Source organism: Nematostella vectensis, chromosome 14 (assembly GCF_932526225.1).
Source record: "Nematostella vectensis chromosome 14, jaNemVect1.1, whole genome shotgun sequence".
NCBI classification, from domain to species: domain Eukaryota; kingdom Metazoa; phylum Cnidaria; class Anthozoa; order Actiniaria; family Edwardsiidae; genus Nematostella; species Nematostella vectensis.
In genome coordinates, this window is record NC_064047.1 from 6,858,351 (window position 1) to 6,876,645 (window position 18,295).

At 39.8% G+C, this 18,295-nt stretch overlaps 2 protein-coding genes across 2 annotated transcripts; both read right to left on the reverse strand.

Annotated features, from left to right (window-relative positions):
* Nucleotides 1-4,145: 4,145 nt before the first annotated feature.
* On the reverse strand, nucleotides 4,146-10,835 carry LOC116620147. The gene is made up of 3 exons (XM_048722025.1): nucleotides 8,610-10,835; nucleotides 5,605-5,821; nucleotides 4,146-4,703 (listed from the first exon to the last, which is right to left on the reverse strand). The coding sequence occupies exons 1-3, from the start codon at nucleotides 8,621-8,623 to the stop codon at nucleotides 4,551-4,553; spliced, it is 384 nt and encodes a 127-aa protein (XP_048577982.1). The 5' UTR covers nucleotides 8,624-10,835; the 3' UTR covers nucleotides 4,146-4,550.
* A 1,591-nt stretch (nucleotides 10,836-12,426) lies between these two features.
* Nucleotides 12,427-18,295, reverse strand: LOC5515966 (hemoglobin subunit alpha-D). The gene is made up of 3 exons (XM_048722024.1): nucleotides 17,647-18,295; nucleotides 15,036-15,252; nucleotides 12,427-14,067 (listed from the first exon to the last, which is right to left on the reverse strand). Exons 1-3 carry the CDS (start codon nucleotides 17,805-17,807, stop codon nucleotides 13,915-13,917), a joined length of 531 nt encoding a protein of 176 aa, XP_048577981.1. The 5' UTR covers nucleotides 17,808-18,295; the 3' UTR covers nucleotides 12,427-13,914.

Sequence of the window (18,295 nt, forward strand, 5' to 3'; positions counted from 1 at the left end):
TCTCCCATTAGGAGAGAATTCATATAAAGAGCCTTCCGATAAGTCCTTCCGATCAAATTGAAGGGGCGGAATTGAGCTTTTAAAAATAAATATTCCATAGTATTTACAAAGGTTCTAGTGATGACTGGTAATGCAAAATTACTTTAAAGATTTCTGGTTTAAAATAGTATTATTGTGAACGAAAATGCTTTTTAATTGCATTTCACGGACAGCTTTTATAATGTTTTGCTCTGACCTACACGTCAAAAATAAAATTGCGGATGTTGGGGGAACTTTAAGTCCCACGGACTCAATAAAAGGTTATAATCTTTTTTCTGATAAGAGGAAAAAGACTACTGTAGGAAACCCAATGAAAGGGCATCATTTGATTTCTAATGAATTAGTTAATGAAACTCCCCTCCCCCACCACCACCAACAAAATATATATATAAAATAAAAATAATAATAATAACTATAATAACAATCGAACCGAACAAAATCTTTAAACATCGAAGGTGAAGCAATCCTTGGATTAATGTCATAGTCACCTTCAGAGAAAATAACACAGAATCAAGAAAGACACCTGGCCACAAAAAAACCTCCCGTCCGTCAGATAATGGCCGGTCTTTAAAAGAATAGAGGTTTTTTCATTTGCCGAATGTTAAATAACTACTTTGTCGTTTCTATAGTTTAGACAATGCTTTTGTATCACAAGATTGATTCTAAAACTAATAAAAAATGCAAAACTTTCGTTTACTCTTACCATGGATAATCGATCCAGCCTAATAACAGTTCGAAAACCCGATAGATGCGCTGTGACTTGACCATGACAATTAGATCATCAACGTTCACCCCTTTCCGAGCTGTAAACCCGGTCTTTGGCGGTAATCTGTGTTTTGTTACGAAACACCGGTGGTATTTTACTTATAATTAAGATCTTCTTGTTTTCAAACGAAAATCAACGCTTTTTTGATCACGTATTGATTTTGCTGACGTTGCTTTTGTTGTTATAAATAGAAAACTGAACAACTAGATCAAAATGCGCACACCATGTAAGTTCACAAAATTAATTTATGAAAGAGAATCAATATAGACTAATGTTATTTACATAATGTAGCCTTATTACATCTGGAAAAAGATCGTCGCAAGGTTTAATTTCTTGTGCACATACTACCAACTTAGTTATTGCATTTAGTGTGTGGACCCCCGGGCCTATTTTTTTAAGATGGCAGCCAGTAAAATCGTAGTAAACACGAATTTTTTACAAGTTCTCGATTTTTTTCCCCTGCACAGTTCTAACAAAATAATGCTTGAAGCAGACTCCGAAATATCGTTGGAAGCGAACTTAGGTCATATTTGGAAAATAGGCATATAATATTGTCCCCTCCAAAAACGCCAAAACAGGCGGATTATCATTAAATCTTGTAAATTGCTTAGAGAATCAGTCTACGACTCTTTCATCATATTTGTCTATCATTCAGGAAGACTAGAAACGAGTCACATATTCTGACACAGGTATCCAGATATATACACTTAGTCAACTCAAATATCTTGATATGTGTTATGTAACCATAACAAAACCTAGTAACCAAGGCCCCGGGCAGTGGGTACGTTCGAACCCCACCCCCCAACGGCCGAAAGTCCACTTTCGGTTCGCAATAGAAGTGTTTTTTATTAGAAAGCTCCCTCACCCCCGGAAAAATTAGGTCCAGGTTTTTGGATTTTGCACCCCCCCCCCCCCCCAAGAAAAACCCTGGGTACGGGCCTGGTAATAAAAGAAAATACAGGGAAGAACATTGAATCCGCCCCCCCCCCCCCTTAGCAAAACCCTTGCTCCGCCCCCCCCCCCCCTTAGCGAAACCCTTGCTTCGCCCCCCCCCCTTACCGAAACCCTTGCTCCGCCCCCCCCCTTACCGAAACCCTTGCTCCGCCCCCCCCTACAGAAACCCTTGCTCCGCCCCCCCCCCCTACAGAAACCCTTGCTCCGCCCCCCCCCCCCCCCCCCTACAGAAACCCTTGCTTCGCCCCCCCCCCACCGAAACCCTTGCTTTGCCCCCCCCCCCCCCCCCTTACCAAAACCCTTGCTTCGCCCCCTTTTTTGGAATTCCTTTGCCCGCCCCTAAGGACAAGATTGTTATAATTCTAATTAGTTAGGAGTTCTAAGCACCTTTCCTTGTAACTGCCATGTACCATTTGCCATTCGACCGACATCGATTTTTGAAATGCCTTGTGCTCCAAGCGTCTCGCCTGAACGACTTACACTTTTTATAAACCTTTCTTGGGGCTATGGGGGAGGGATACGGAATCCGAAACCCATTTTTTGTGGTGTGGTGTTGCGGGGGAGGGGGGAGTTTTCTGATTAAAATCTGACCAACTCCCCCGAGAAAAACAAAAAGGGATCTTTTATGCCATCGCAGTTTATCTTCAATGGACGTTTATTATTGGGTTTGGTTAAACAAAGTTTTGACTTGACTAGACTTATGACATACCAGAGTGATCTAAAATGCCTTTTTATCTGATTCGCTTATGCTTTTAAACCTAGTTTTGTCTACATAGCACGTGTATTGCGAACCGGAAGTAGACTATCCACCGTTGTGTATGTGCCTGTGAGAAGTAACCAAATAAGCGCCTTTCCCGTGTGAGAGCCTTGCCTGGGACATTAAATAACATTAACAATAGCATGAGATGGCTTGGGCATGTTCTAAGAATTGACCAGCGACGCATTCCAAAGGTTGCTTTAAGGTGGACACCACCAGGAAGGAGAAAGCCCGGAAGACCCAAAACCACCTGGAGAAGAACCATCCTGTCTGAGTTATCGGAACACCAGCTAACACTCACAGAAGCTCAGCACATGGCGCGCGATCGGCGAAAGTGGAAGCGTTTTGTAGCGGCCTTATGTCCCACCGGGGATGAAGAGGTTAAGTAAGTAAGTAAATAATAAGTACCTTGCCGTAATTGCTTATTCGCCGATTTCGACAGGTGGCAATATAATGAATGCTCCTTCGCTTCGACACATCATCAATGAGACATCTTTTTTTTATTGCAGTATACTTTATTTACAATCCATACCTAGGTATGAATAACATCAATTTATTACAACAAAAGTGGTGGAGCCTATCCTACAAGCTGCAGTTGCAGGCCTAGTTGCAGGGCCGTGGCAAGAGGTGGGTCACTGGGGGCACGTCCCTTCCCCCCCACCCCCCAATATTTTAAAAAGTCATAAGGAAATGACCAGTAGGGGCGTCGCTGTGTCCTAATATTTTCTTAATGTTTCTGTATTGTGCCCCTCCAATATTTCTAGGTATGCTACGGTACTGAAATGTTTTTAGAAAGAGCAAGAGGCCTATTCAAAATGGCTGTCACTGGAAATAAGATTTTCTGTACAAAGTTTGCCTCAAATTCTAAAACTTTGACTGGGTTTAGTGACCAAATCTGGTGATATAAGGTGATGACCAGGTGGAAAAATAAAACAGAGAACAGCACCTGGTAAAAATCATTTGTAATAAAGTTGATAGTGAAGAAAGGGTTGTTCGTGAAGAAAGTTGACACGTTAACAGGTTAAGGTAATCCCCTTGAATTGCACTGCGCACCCCTTCTGTGCATAGTGGCGCGCGCTGTTTGTTCGAATTTACCGGTATTAAGTGCGCGCGCGCGCCACAGTTGTACAAGAAAACACAGCAAAAGGCGCGCGTTTTTTACTTAAAATCGCTTTGACAGAAAAACGAAGTCGGTTACCCCCATTTTTTATTTGCTCAAATAGTTAAGTATATACGGGAAAATGATATACTGAAAGAAAAAGAAAAGTTGGGTTGTAGAAGTTTTGTTATTTCTCTTTCTCGTAAAAATACTTCAAAATGGCGCTTTTTACCGTATGAATAGTGGCGAAAACAATGTCTTTTAGTGCGATCTCTTAAAATGTGATTAGTTTTGAACATTAGCTACTACGGGTTATTGTTTAGGAGATCGGATTTTGGCAGCTCGACAAAAAGAACTTAATTTTCTAAAGACTATAGGCATTCTTTTTGAAAACTAAGAATTGGGATTTTTCCTTGCGCGATCAGTAAAAACGCGTCAACTCTACGCCCCTCTGTTGTATAAACGAGGTCGGTACCCCCATTTTTTATTACATTTTTTGAAAGCCCTTAACTTCAATATTGTTTATGCCAAGTTTAAAAAAATTCTGGGCTGTAGAACTATTTCAAGGGAATTACCTTAAATAGATAGTTGATTAAAAATTATGTCTTTGTTTAAGATAGAAGCCTTAAAAAAATAAAAGCATTATTAATACCTTCAGTGGCTAATGTTCTACAAAAAGCTCCTATGCGTTAAACTCAGTGCCATAACAAAACCGGTGCGAGCCTTCCGTTGGGAAGCCGCGAGCAAAGAACGTAACAATCGGCTAAAAAGCTGATCGCTCGTAAATTGAAGATTTTGATAAATGTATATTTTTAACATATGACTTTTGCAATAAACTATTAAACTCTTGTTTACTACGCTAATGGGATCGACCGACGGCGTTGTGTGTTCTTTCCCGATGAATACAATACATTGTTATCGAAGGCATTTTTAAGTCACTCTTCAGCGAGTTGAATGCCTCGTAACATTAAGATAGTTATATAGTCGAAAAGTCGGTTCCAGGCCTGCTCGACTTCTGGATCCCACAGGTAGGCCATCGCTAGGATTTCATGGACGACAGAAATGAAGCACGAGCGAAAAGCGTTCAACTGAAAAGAGATCAAATAAACATTATCTTCACCACTAGTGATTTAAACAAGACTATGTAAAGGGGAAGCATCATTATCATATGTCATATCGGTGAAAAAACAATTATAATTGGTGCCAAATATATATCACGGAGCTTTTTCCTAGATACAAATCAATCAATAACTGTCGTTTTTTCTCAATGAGCACGGGAAGCCCGTCATGATTTTCTAAAACGTAAGTCTTTTTCGAGATGGCTTCCAATAAAAACTAAGTAAGCACGGACTCCCTGCAGATTCAAGTAGAGCCTGTTTTTGTTATGTGTTTTTCCCTCTAATTTGTTTTAAGTTTGTTGCATGTTTTTACCGGTTTGTTGTTAGTTTGTTGTCGGTTTATTGTAAGTTTATTGCCGGTTTGTTGCTGGTTTGTTGTAAGTTTGTTGCCGGTTTGTTGTCAGTTTGTTGTAAGTTTGTTGCCGGTTTGTTGTAAGTTTGTTACCGGTTTGTTGTAAGTTTGTTGCCGGTTTGTTGTAAGTTTGTTACCGGTTTGTTGTAAGTTTGTTACCGGTTTGTTGTAAGTTTGTTGCCGGTTTATTGTAAGTTTATTGCCGGTTTGTTGTAAGTTTGTTGCCGGTTTGTTGTAAGTTTGTTGTAAGTTTGTTGCCGGTTTTTGTAAGTTTGTTGCCGATTTGTTACATAAGCCTCGTTACAATGATTTGTTGCTGGCTTGTTGCATTAGTTCATAACATTAATTGCTGTTGGTTTGTTAATGTTTGCTGCCGATTTGTTGCATGCTTGCTGCCGCTTCGCCGCACGCCCGTCACCTGCCCGCTGAACGCACGCAAAAAATACATTTATTAGAATACTATATTTGATTTTTGTTGAATGTTTATCAACAATGAATGGTCGGGCATAAATGACTCACGTGCATCAGGCGTGGCCGGAAGTTGCGTCGGTTATGCCTCCTTCCCAGCTCTTCTGCGTACGCGGAAAAAGACACAGAGTCTCCAAGAGCGGCGACGCAGTTATCCATTGCAGTCAACACTCGTCTGAGGTGACTTTGGCTTTCATCGATTTCATCAATTTTGATATTTTTGAACTCACCGAAGTGATCTTTGAGGTTAGGGTACATGCTGAATAATCTTAGTATAAAAAAGTCCACAATTTTTCATCAATTTTTCATATTTTCTAGCTGTTTTTCGTCTACCTGTCTGCACGCCTGCTTACCGCCTTGCCAAGCTCCCCAACGAAGGGTGGCTGGGTTTGGTTGGGCACGTAACCCCCCCCACAGCCTTCCTTGGGGCTTTATTAGAGTTTATTTTTTTGGCTATTTTGAGGTTTCTTATCATAATTTTTCTTCCAATATGGAATGATTATAACAACACCAAAGTTTTGCTGACAAGGGCTCTTTAAGGAGCGAATGCATCTCGCTGTCATCTCGCTGTCTATCTTTATACCATACATATTTGACATGTTAGTCGAATTGATAACAGATCCTGCGCATCCCATTATAATAAACTGTGGCTACGACTAGCGATCCGATACCACAGAAACGTCCTTCTTTTTAACTTGTTTATCTTTCTTTGGTTTTTGTGATGCTTGATTTACACTTTTTTTTATAAATGGTTGTGTAAACGCAGAGATGGTATTTTCGCTTTGTTATCTTTCTTGCCCTCTTGTGTCTTGTAGCTTCTAACAGCCCTATAAAACCACAAATTTATAAGGTTGGAGTAAGATAAGAAAGGTCTGAATTCATTGTCAGTAATTGTTGTCACTTAAGGCTTTGTCACATGTACAGCTTTAGTTTGGTTTTGTCTTTCAAAAAATCATGCAAGCCGCACGGCAATATAGAATACCCCCTTAAATAATATCCACGTGCAAATTTGTACAAGTACAAAAAAACTAGCCTAGCCTAGGTGAAACGAACGATAACGTGCCGTCTGATAAAAACCCGACAAAAACCCGAAATTGATGTATTCATCATTGATAAGTTATTACAATTTAACAACATATTTATATAATATTGATTCAACAATTTATACAAATCGATTCGTCAAAAAAATAAACTCTTTCTATCAAGCAATAAAAATTCTTTGGAAATTGTTTTTATTTTTTAATAGCATACTTTCTTTTTCTTTCAAACTTGTTTCGCTTTAAATTTAAGAAAAAGTTAAATACAATTTTTTCTCAAAGTCGCATAAAAAGCAGAGCATTGGAACACACAAAACAACTTTCCGCGACACGAATCTCTTGCCGACGTCGCATCGTGTTCAAACGTCATTTCGTGGTTCCTTCATATCATCTTCAAGACTCGACACGCCGGCGAAAAATAATGCTAGCAAGCAGGAAAGAGAATGAAAAATCAATAGATCTAAAACACCATATTCTCGTCATGAGGCCACGAAGGAAGTTTAATCAATTTCGAAAAGCTTGCGTGTAACAGGGATTTGAGACAAATGAAAGTTTCTTCCTCCATTATACCAAAATCTTAAGCTTCCTGCGTTTATAAACAATAGTTTTATTGTTTCGTTGACTTGGCGATTGAGGAGATAGATATCTACATTTTAGCAAATGTCAGGAACGTCGTATAAATCAAAAGCACATGTTTTACGGGTCTTCGGTCTTTATTATTTATTGAGGTGACAGTGTTTGGCGCTTCAGCAACTTTTGGGCAAAATTTTCTAACTCGGGCATCTTTTTCAATTTTGAGCAGCTTATTTTGATTTTCCGCAAACTTTAAAAAATATACAGTTTTTAATATACTTTGCCATTCCAAATCTTCCTAACTATTATTCCTTACTATTATAAGGATTTTTTACTATATATTTGGGCGTTCTATATTTTAAAACAAGATTGATCGACATGTCCGCCATCCTATAGCCCTAGTCACATCACCTGGTTACCCCAATTCAGGCCTTCTACTTTAATCTTTTTATATACGCTTAATTTTATGTACTTCTAGTTTTTTTTTTCTGTCATGCATGAAGGCACGTGCTACCACACGTGTTACCACCATCCTTCAAAAAAGCGTTTGTTACATTATATACCTATTTTCAATGAAATATGTCAATGTGGACGGCGGATGGCAATTGCAATTGCCAAATGGCTTTTCTACGACCGAAAGGCGCCTATGGATGTGAGCGATGGCAGAACCATTTATAAATTATATAATGGATATAAGGGAGAGCCCTATCTTTCATTTACAATTTTTTTATGAATTATGCGTAGTTCCAGAAAATATCCATCCATACCCCCCCCCCCCTCCCCCCCGCCTCCCATTGAGGGGATTGGAAAATCTGGGGGTTTGTTATTGAGGGGAGAGACAAGAGATACCATAGCATGTAAAGCGCTTAGAGCTATACGAATAAGCGCTATACAAATGCACACATTTTTTGTATATCAAATAATCTCACTGAAACTATCAATAAGACGGGTTAATTATTGGCTTTTCTGATCAAGTCTGTCATGAATTTGCATAACATTTTTGTGAAATCAAAATTTCCAGAGGGGGTGGAGGGTTCCTAGTACTGTATTTGGAAAATCTGGAGGGGTGGGGTGGGGGGGCAAAAATTGCACCCAAAATGGAAATACTAGAGGAGTGGGGGATCATACTTCACCCCCTCAATGGATGGGTATGATATTTTCTGGAAATACACATTTGAAACAAATATTTTGAGATCTGAGACGATTTGAGAACTGCCATTTGTCAATCACCATTTACACTCTGACAACGTTTTTTGAAATAGGTGCGTATGTTCTGTAACAAACGCTTTTTTGAAGGATGGCAGTAACACCTGTCTTTCACCTTTTGAATTACAACCTCGCCTTGACCTAAGCTTTTTTTTTATTTCCTTGCAATATTATATTTTGACATACGAAGTAAAAAACTGGAAAAACCACCCCATCGTAATAAATACTTAAATACTTTACCTCTTAAATCCCATTTAACTGTGCTACCAAATGGCGAATCCATGACATAATGATGAATATATCATGCTGGGCCTGTTCTTCGAGAAAAAAAAAAGAAAAAAAAATCAAGTCATTATTAGCAAATAAACACCAGATATTGGTAAGGTGATTTTCTTTTTGACAAAAGAAAATTTAATATAACTGTTTCATCGAATGCCCCGTGACTAGTGTGTTTACTCCGATGCCCTTTGACTTACTTTGGCCTAACCGCTATTTCGAGTTTCTTAGAATACTGTAGAAAATACGTTTTAAGAAGGGAACTAACATTTTAAAATAGAAGAAAATCGGGAATTGGTATAAAATGGGTATTTAAACTTACAGTTCAAGGCAAGTCCAAAGCGGTAGTATAAACACAATAGCTTCAGTCAAGGCTGGGAAATTTGGGATTTAAATCCACAAAAATTCCCTGCTCTGTCTTTAGCGCTCTTTTGTCTATGATAACAATGTCAAACATTTGAGAGCGGATGTAAATGCAAATACTAACCGTTTGTTTCATAAAGAAAAATTAGCAGCTTTCGGCGTAGCTTGTAATGTAAAGATCATATGCTATACAATGCGCTTGTTTGAACAATAGTTCTATTTAAAAGAAGAATTATAGTAGGAAAAAAGAATATAATTACCATCTAACCCCTACCGATGTACTGTAGTGTGGTAGTAGAGAAGAAAAAAAAACATTTCCATCAAACCCCTACCGTAGTAGCACAGTATCGCAGTAGAGAAACAAAATATACATTTTCCAACTCTTCCGTAGTACCTTAGTAAGTACTAAATACCAAACACGGTATGCAATCGCCTAATAAGGCGATGAACGAATTTACTTTTAAAAATTTGTTTGATATAAATTCAATGGCAATCGTTTGCTGCATATAATGTATGTTTAACAGTTTAACAGTGTATTGATTTGACTATACTGTATTTGCATTCTACATTGAAAGGTTTCTTCGATACGAGTGACTTATTTCATTTACGCCTTTTCAATGTTGCCTTTGGTGAGAAGTTACCCCAGTTACGTCATGGGTAACTTATATGACAAAATCTCGGTGCCTTAATTCATAGATAATGTTTTATAGCCTTATCCCTAGGCTTCTCGGAGGGCCTATCACGCTTCGCATGGCTATGAAGTCATGGGCCCTTTCTACTCTAAATCAGCATGAAGCGTCCGCCATCTTTGAAAGTGTGAGTCTGCGCGCAAGGCATCATGGAGCTGACAGGAAGGAAGTAGCCTGGGGACGAGGCTAAATGTTTTAGAGGGACGTTACCAGCGTCGTCCCCACGCCTCTCCATTGTCGGCTCTTTTTCATAGGCCCCATGATGCAACGCGGTCATATTTTATTTTCAAAATGGCGTGTGACGTCACTAACAAAAGAGCCTGGGGACGAGGCTAGGAAGTAACCAAAAACGCAGAAGTTTACACCGGTTTCCTATTTTTTAAATCTAGTACACACTGCAGGCTGTAGAACATAAATTCTTTAAGTGAGACATTAATGGAAATAGATCTATAATTTGGCATAGTATTTCTTCGTAAAACCATTGGCACCGGAAATCCGGAAATATGTATGCAATGTTTGCTCCGACCAATCACTCGCGAGATACAGTCGATTGACAAAAAGTTGTCGTCAACCGGCTTCGCGACTACGCGACAAGCCCGCATGTAAGTATGGGTAAAAACCACTGAAGCACCAGACTGCAGATATTATCAACGCATAGCTTCAGACTTAAGCGCGGTGGTGGTGGCTAATATATGCAGCTAAGCGCTTTGTGGCTTTTACCCATGCGGGCCTGTCGCGTAGTGGCTTTTACCCTTGCGGGCCTGTCGCGTAGTGGCTTTTACCCTTGCGGGCCTGTCGCGTAGTGGCTTTTACCCTTGCGGGCCTGTCGCGTAGTGGCTTTTACCCTTGCGGGCCTGTCGCGTAGTGGCTTTTACCCTTGCGGGCCTGTCGCGTAGTGGCTTTTACCCTTGCGGGCCTGTCGCGTAGTGGCTTTTACCCTTGCGGGCCTGTCGCGTAGTGGCTTTTACCCTTGCGGGCCTGTCACGTAGTGGCTTTTTCCCTTGCGGGCCTGTCGCGTTGTGGCTTTTACCCTTGCGGGCCTGTCGCGTAGTGGCTTTTACCCTTGCGGGCCTGTCGCGTAGTGGCTTTTACCCTTGCGGGCCTGTCGCGTAGTGGCTTTTACCCTTGTAGGCCTGTCGCGTAGTGGTTTTTACCCTTGCGGGCCTGTCGCGTAGTGGCTTTTACCCTTGCGGGCCTGTCGCGTAATGGCTTTTACCCTTGCGGGCCTGTCGCGTAGTGGCTTTTACCCTTGCGGGCCTGTCGCGTAGTGGCTTTTACCCTTGCGGGCTTGTCGGGTAGTGGCTTTTACCCTTGCGGGCCTGTCGCGTAGTCTAGAAGTCACTTGACGACAATGTTTTGTCGATTCGACTGTAATAAAACAGTCAATCAGAAACACGCCTCTTAGCAATTCTGTCTCAATAAACATTCCAAACAGATTTTAGGTGTTGGTAATGTGCCGTAAATATTTTTTAGTTTGTCTTTTTTGTGATTTCTGGACTATTAAATATTGGACTACTAAAGCCCTACTGCGCCAGCACCTGCCAGTATTGCTGGCAAATTCTTGCTCGACGGACCGACCACAAGGAAATGTCAGAAAGTCCATTTCCATTGTCTTGCTATTTCCTTTGTCCTATAGTCCGTCAAGCTAAAATTCGCCAACAATGATGGCGGGGGCTGGAGCAGTTTGCACGGGGTATTGGTATAGTAAGACACTTTGTTTATAATATGAAAAACACTCTAATGCTGAAATTCTCATAAGTTTAAATAGGTTACAGATAGTTTAGTATTGCGTCGACACATTCTGTTTTGTTTTCTGTGTTTGTGCCCTACAAATATTGTGTTACGTTTACACATTCTGTTTTGCTTCTTGTGTTCGTGCACTCTCTGACCAACCTAGTCCACATTCTCATGAATCGATATCCTTATTCAAAAATTATACAAACTACTTTTTACATATAAGAGTGATATAGATCCACGACACCTGCAAAAGGACACAGCCTAACGTACGTTCTATATATTGCGTGCGTTTTCAAGTCTTCAGGAAGCGACGCTGCTGGCAAAAAAAAAAATAAACGTGCGCGCGCAATAGAACGAGCGTTGTTAAGGCCTGGCTAAACTAGGCGACATGTCGAGCGCGCCATATAGCGTGCAACATGTCTCATAAATGTTTACTAGTTTAGCCACCCCCAAAATCATGTAGCGTACGACATGTCTCCTTGATGTTTCCTATTTTAGCAACAACCAAAAACTTGTAGCGTGCGACATGTCTCCTAAATGTTTCCTAGTTTAACCACTACCAAAATTATGTAGCGTACGACTTGTCTTCTTGATGTTTCCTATTTTAGCCACTACCAAAATCGTGTAGCGTACGACTTGTCTCCTTGATGTTTCCTATTTTAGCCACTACTAAAATCATGTAGCGTGCAACATGTCTCCTTGATGTTTCCTATTTTAGCCACCACCAAAATCATGTAGCGTGCAACATGTCTCCTTGATGTTTCCTATTTTAGCCACTACTAAAATCATGTAGCGTGCAACATGTCTCCTTGATGTTTCCTATTTTAGCCACTACTAAAATCATGTAGCGTGCAACATGTCTCCTTGATGTTTCCTATTTTAGCCACTACCAAAATCATGTAGCGTGCGACATGTCTCCTTGATGTTTCCTATTTTAGCCACTACTAAAATCATGTAGCGTGCAACATGTCTCCTTGATGTTTCCTATTTTAGCCACTACTAAAATCATGTAGCGTGCAACATGTCTCCTTGATGTTTCCTATTTTAGCCACCACCAAAATCATGTAGCGTGCAACATGTCTCCTTGATGTTTCCTATTTTAGCCACTACTAAAATCATGTAGCGTGCAACATGTCTCCTTGATGTTTCCTATTTTAGCCACTACCAAAATCATGTAGCGTGCAACATGTCTCCTTGATGTTTCCTATTTTAGCCACTACTAAAATCATGTAGCGTGCGACATGTCTCCTTGATGTTTCCTATTTTAGCCACCACCAAAATCATGTAGCGTGCAACATGTCTCCTTGATGTTTCCTATTTTAGCCACTACTAAAATCATGTAGCGTGCAACATGTCTCCTTGATGTTTCCTATTTTAGCCAGTACCAAAATCATGTAGCGTGCAACATGTCTCCTTGATGTTTCCTATTTTAGCCACTACTAAAATCATGTAGCGTGCGACATGTCTCCTTGATGTTTCCTATTTTAGCCACTACCAAAATCATGTAGCGTGCAACATGTCTCCTTGATGTTTCCTATTTTAGCCACTACTAAAATCATGTAGCGTGCAACATGTCTCCTTGATGTTTCCTATTTTAGCCACTACTAAAATCATGTAGCGTGCAACATGTCTCCTTGATGTTTCCTATTTTAGCCACCACCAAAATCATGTAGCGTGCAACATGTCTCCTTGATGTTTCCTATTTTAGCCACTACTAAAATCATGTAGCGTGCGACATGTCTCCTTGATGTTTCCTATTTTAGCCACTACCAAAATCATGTAGCGTGCAACATGTCTCCTTGATGTTTCCTATTTTAGCCACTACTAAAATCATGTAGCGTGCGACATGTCTCCTTGATGTTTCCTATTTTAGCCACTACTAAAATCATGTAGCGTGCAACATGTCTCCTTGATGTTTCCTATTTTAGCCACTACTAAAATCATGTAGCGTGCAACATGTCTCCTTGATGTTTCCTATTTTAGCCACTACTAAAATCATGTAGCGTGCGACATGTCTCCTTGATGTTTCCTATTTTAGCCACTACTAAAATCATGTAGCGTGCAACATGTCTCCTTGATGTTTCCTATTTTAGCCACTACCAAAATCATGTAGCGTGCGACATGTCTCCTTGATGTTTCCTATTTTAGCCACTACTAAAATCATGTAGCGTGCGACATGTCTTCTAAATGTCTCCTACTTTAGCAACAACCAAAAACTTGTAGCGCGCTACAATGAATTTCGAGTTGGCTAAACTAAGACAAATATCGCACGCTGCATGTCTCCTTTAACAACGCCTTAAGGCAGCGTCCTTTTGCCGGCGTCGTGGATCCGAAACATTGTTATCATGTATCTATCGTGTTCTCTTCTGGTGTAACGTATCGCCTGAAACGTGATCCCAAATTCCCCGTGCGGAGTAAGTAGATAGATAAATAAAGCATCTTACAGGCCCAATATATCACTAAAACACATAATCACAGCGTCACACTTTAGCCAGCTGTATTCCCCTTAGCATCATGGCAGTTATAGAATCGAAAAGTCTGTTCCAGGCCTCCTCAACTTGGAAATCCCATAGGGAGGCCGTGGCAAGGATTTCTTTAATAACGGACAGGAAACACTTGCGCAAGTCGTTGAACTGTAGAAGAAAATAGATAAGACACAAGAGTAAAAATACTTGTTAAAAATAATAAACAGCTATTTTGGCCCGCTGTAGTCGTTTTATATCTCCCAAATAGCTCGAACCAAGATTTCAAGTTCCCTTGAGGTTTCAGTTTGCGAGGAAAATTTATACATTTGTTGCGTGACACCATGTCATATCATCAGTGTGACACAGTGACACGTGACATAGTGTGTCCCACAACTTGAATGCGTTAAAACGTGTCACACAATCACTAACATGTGCTTATAACACGTCAAAAACAACACTCGACTCACCGTGTCACGCCATACTTACATGTGTCACGCATGTATAATGCTGTTACATCTATCACACCGAAGTCGCGCCATATCACGCACGTACTAAATGGTGTCACACACTGCCACGCACAAACTTCATGTGGTCACACACTGTCACGCACGTACTTAATGGTGTGACACACTGTCACGCACGTACTTAATGGTGTGACACACTGTCACGCACGTACTTAATTGTGTCACACACTGTCACGCACGTTCTTCATGGTGTCACACCCTGTCATGCACATACTAAATGGTGTCACACAATGTCATGCACGTACTTAATGGTGTCACACCCTGTCACGCACGTACTTAATGGTGTCACACCTTCCCACGCACGCATACTAAATGGCGTCACACACTGTCACGCGCGTACTTAATGTTGTCACACCTTCTCACGTTCGTACTCAATGGTTTGACACACTGTCACGCACGTACTTAATGGTGTGACACACTGTCACGCACGTATAATGATGTCACACACTGTCACGCACGTACTTAATGGTGTCACACCCTGTCGCGCACATACTAAATGGTGTCACACACTGTCACGCACGTACTTAATGGTGTCACACCTCACGCACGTAAATGGTGTCACACCCTGTCACGCACGTAAATGGTGTCACACCCTGTCACGCATGCACTTACATGTGTCGGGCCAGGCCGGAAGTTCATGCCGTGGTGTCTCCTTCCCAGTTCTACTAGGTATGCGGAGAAACTGTCTGAATCGCCTAGAGCAGTAACGGCATTATCTATCGCCATTAGCAGCCGCCTCGGGTGGCCGTGACTTCCGTTAATGTTATCGATTTTGATGTGTTTGAATTCACTGAAATACGTCTGTAGACCTGGATGCATGTTCAAAAATCTAAAAACAAATAGAAGAAAATATTTAAGCGTGTTCATAAATACAAACATAGTCGTACAATTTTTATTTGTTGGTAGTTTTTATATCGCTACCAAAACTATAAAAGTTATACGGGCGTGGCCTCCCCCTCTTTCTGTTTATGAAAAACATATAGCCAGAAAAATATTGTTTTATTCGCGTGATGCGTTCTTAATGCAGAATCAAATTGTGTTCATAATAACAACCTGATATGTTTTTGCTATTGCTCGTACACTAAAATTGAAAAAAAAAACTCTTAAGCTTATTTTCAGCCTTAACTACTCCAAAAATAAGAACGGCCCACCATCAACTGAAAATAAGACATTCTTATAAAAATAAGAAGTGCACCAGCTCTCACTTCCGTTTGATCGTGCTCCCTCAACTCTCTTCTTTTGAACGTTTTACGATATCTAAAATATGAGCTACAAGTAAAAAAAAACTAACAAAGAATCTGTCTTTGTTAAAAATAGCGCTGACATGATAACTTCACGTTTATCGCTCGCAGAAACAACTTATGCGTTTTCGTCCCAGTCCCGCACGGTCATAAAGCGAACTGGAGGGAATCCAATGTTTTTTACGCAAGATATAGTAGAAAACAATAAGCCTTATGTTATAGCCCTAGGGTGTTAAATAAGTTTTTTAATTTTCCTTTTCCGATAAAACTTGGTTCAAAGGAATTACCGGTTTTCAATCATTTTCAATCATCTAGTCTTTTTTGCCGTTTTATGATTGAAAAAATTGGTAAAAATGGTGAAACTACATTGCTTTTAAACGCTGAACTTGTTTTTACGAAGGATCAGGTTGTACAAATAGTAATGTAACATATATATCCCTACCTTGCAATCTTGCGCGACCTTTATACTAAAATGTACGCACAGGAAAATAATGGTAATGTCACTTCTGTATTTCTGTTAACACCCGGCGCCAATACTCCTCAGTTCACACTCACGTCTTACATCATCACATTTCTGTAGGGCCTTTCATGAAAAACGAACGCTTCCACGTTATTGCGTGTTGATAAAATCAACGCTTCAATCTCGAACCTCTTTGTGATGTAAGTGAGAAAGATTGCTTCTACTGCGGAGGAGTGTAACGGGTTATCTATCTTAGCGATAAAATAATGGGTCTATTTTGACAATTATTATTATACTACGTTCACGTATTTGTCGGCAAATACAAGCTTTGTGCTTAAGGAGGTCACCATCAATTTGTTTCCTCTCATATATATTTATTTTTGTTTTAATTTCTTAAAATAATGATTTTAGGGCCACACAACAGTCAGTTTTAACCTTATTCTACTAACTCTTTTTTTCGTCAGTATGATTTATCTCGCTTTATCTCGCTTTTCTGTATAAAAGGACGCTGGAAACTGAATTTTAAAAAAGCGTACAACAAATAATATAAGACAATTAAAGCTGCGTTAGCGTTCTATCATGAAAATCTTAATTGCATTTTATTAATTTTGCCAGTTTGCTTAATTTCCTGAAAAGTTTTACACAGTTAAAACAAAAAAAACTTCATAACAGAATGAATTTAAAACCTTTAGATGATAGTGAATCGTCTTCAAAACTTTCTTATGCAAACTTCTTAACATCGATTTGTAATCTTCTTTTTGTTATTGTATTTCACAGCTAATAAATCAAACGGGTAACGAGGAAAACGATCAAACGGGTAACGAGGAAAACGGTATATAAGAAAATAAACGAAAGGTAAAAGAATTCTATCTAGGGGCCGTTTTTCTACGCTTTATTTTTTTTTTACTGTAATATATTTGCCAGTGGCTATTTGATTAATTGTTCTGTTTTCTTTGAACCTATGTTTTCTTTGAACCTATTTCTATTCTGCTCCCATTTGAACTAACAAAAGCTTCAATTATCAGCATTAACACCACGGAAGGTTTTCCAAAAGGCGTCAATTTACTGCCTTTGTTAAATTTCCTACAAAAAGCATGCTAAAATAAAAAAAAACATTTAATGAAATTTGTATTTGAAAAAGATAATGTCGTTATGAATACATATTTGTAATCAAGGTCAACCATCCAAACTTGTTTCCTATGCACGTCCATCTTCAACCTTATCATCTCTGTCAAAAAGTTTTCTTCTACCGAAAAAAAAAAATAGAAAAAGAATATTGGTCCAGCGGCTGTCACTTATCAAAGATTTTACGTGCATAAGGTTAAGTAGTCTTCCCACGGAAGAATTCTTTATACTCAAACGCCTAAAACTGTTTATGATTCTATATGGAAACACTCGCTCATTCAAATCTCACATAGCTGCTAATTCACAGACATATCTCCAAGCCAGAAAGCCTTTTTCATTAACGCACTCGCGATCATCAACCCTGATAAAATAAAATTCAAATTTCAATGCAAGTTACCTTTTATAGACTGACACTCCAATTTCCTTTTTTGAGACTTCCAAGAATTTCCACGTTTCTCGTATAAGATATTTCTGCTCGTATGTCATGTCGCATTCGAGTTTTAGTCCGCTCAGATGCGGCATTTTCCCTTGCGTAACTACAGAGCTTCCGCAACCCATGGTTACTCCAGTAACAACTTCTCTTCCGTGCTATCAACAAAGTAGTGCACTTAAACCAATCCTTTTTCTTCTTTCGGCCTCTTTGGCCCCTATTAATCTCTTTTCTGTGACCTTGCTTTAAAAAATACACCCCAAGGACAATGCTTTCTAGACCTTGATTTCCATTTTGTGACTTATCGTTCTGTTAAAGTCTTCCTGCGTTTTTGTAGATACTTCACGCGAGTCTTGTGGGTTCTGTCGTCAGAGCTCTTGTTGAAATGACCCGAAGACGCCAAAAGAAACACGATATATACCAGAAACAGGGGTCATGCTATTGAGGACTATCGTCTTTCCGGTCAATTCGACATACGATTCAGTCAACTTCACCCTAAACTAGCATTACATATGCTCGCCGCTCAATCTCTTAGACATTAAAGCTGTTTTTCTAATCAGAATAATCCACTCACACGTGTGTCGTTAATCAGAGCTCTTGCCCCGATATAATGAGC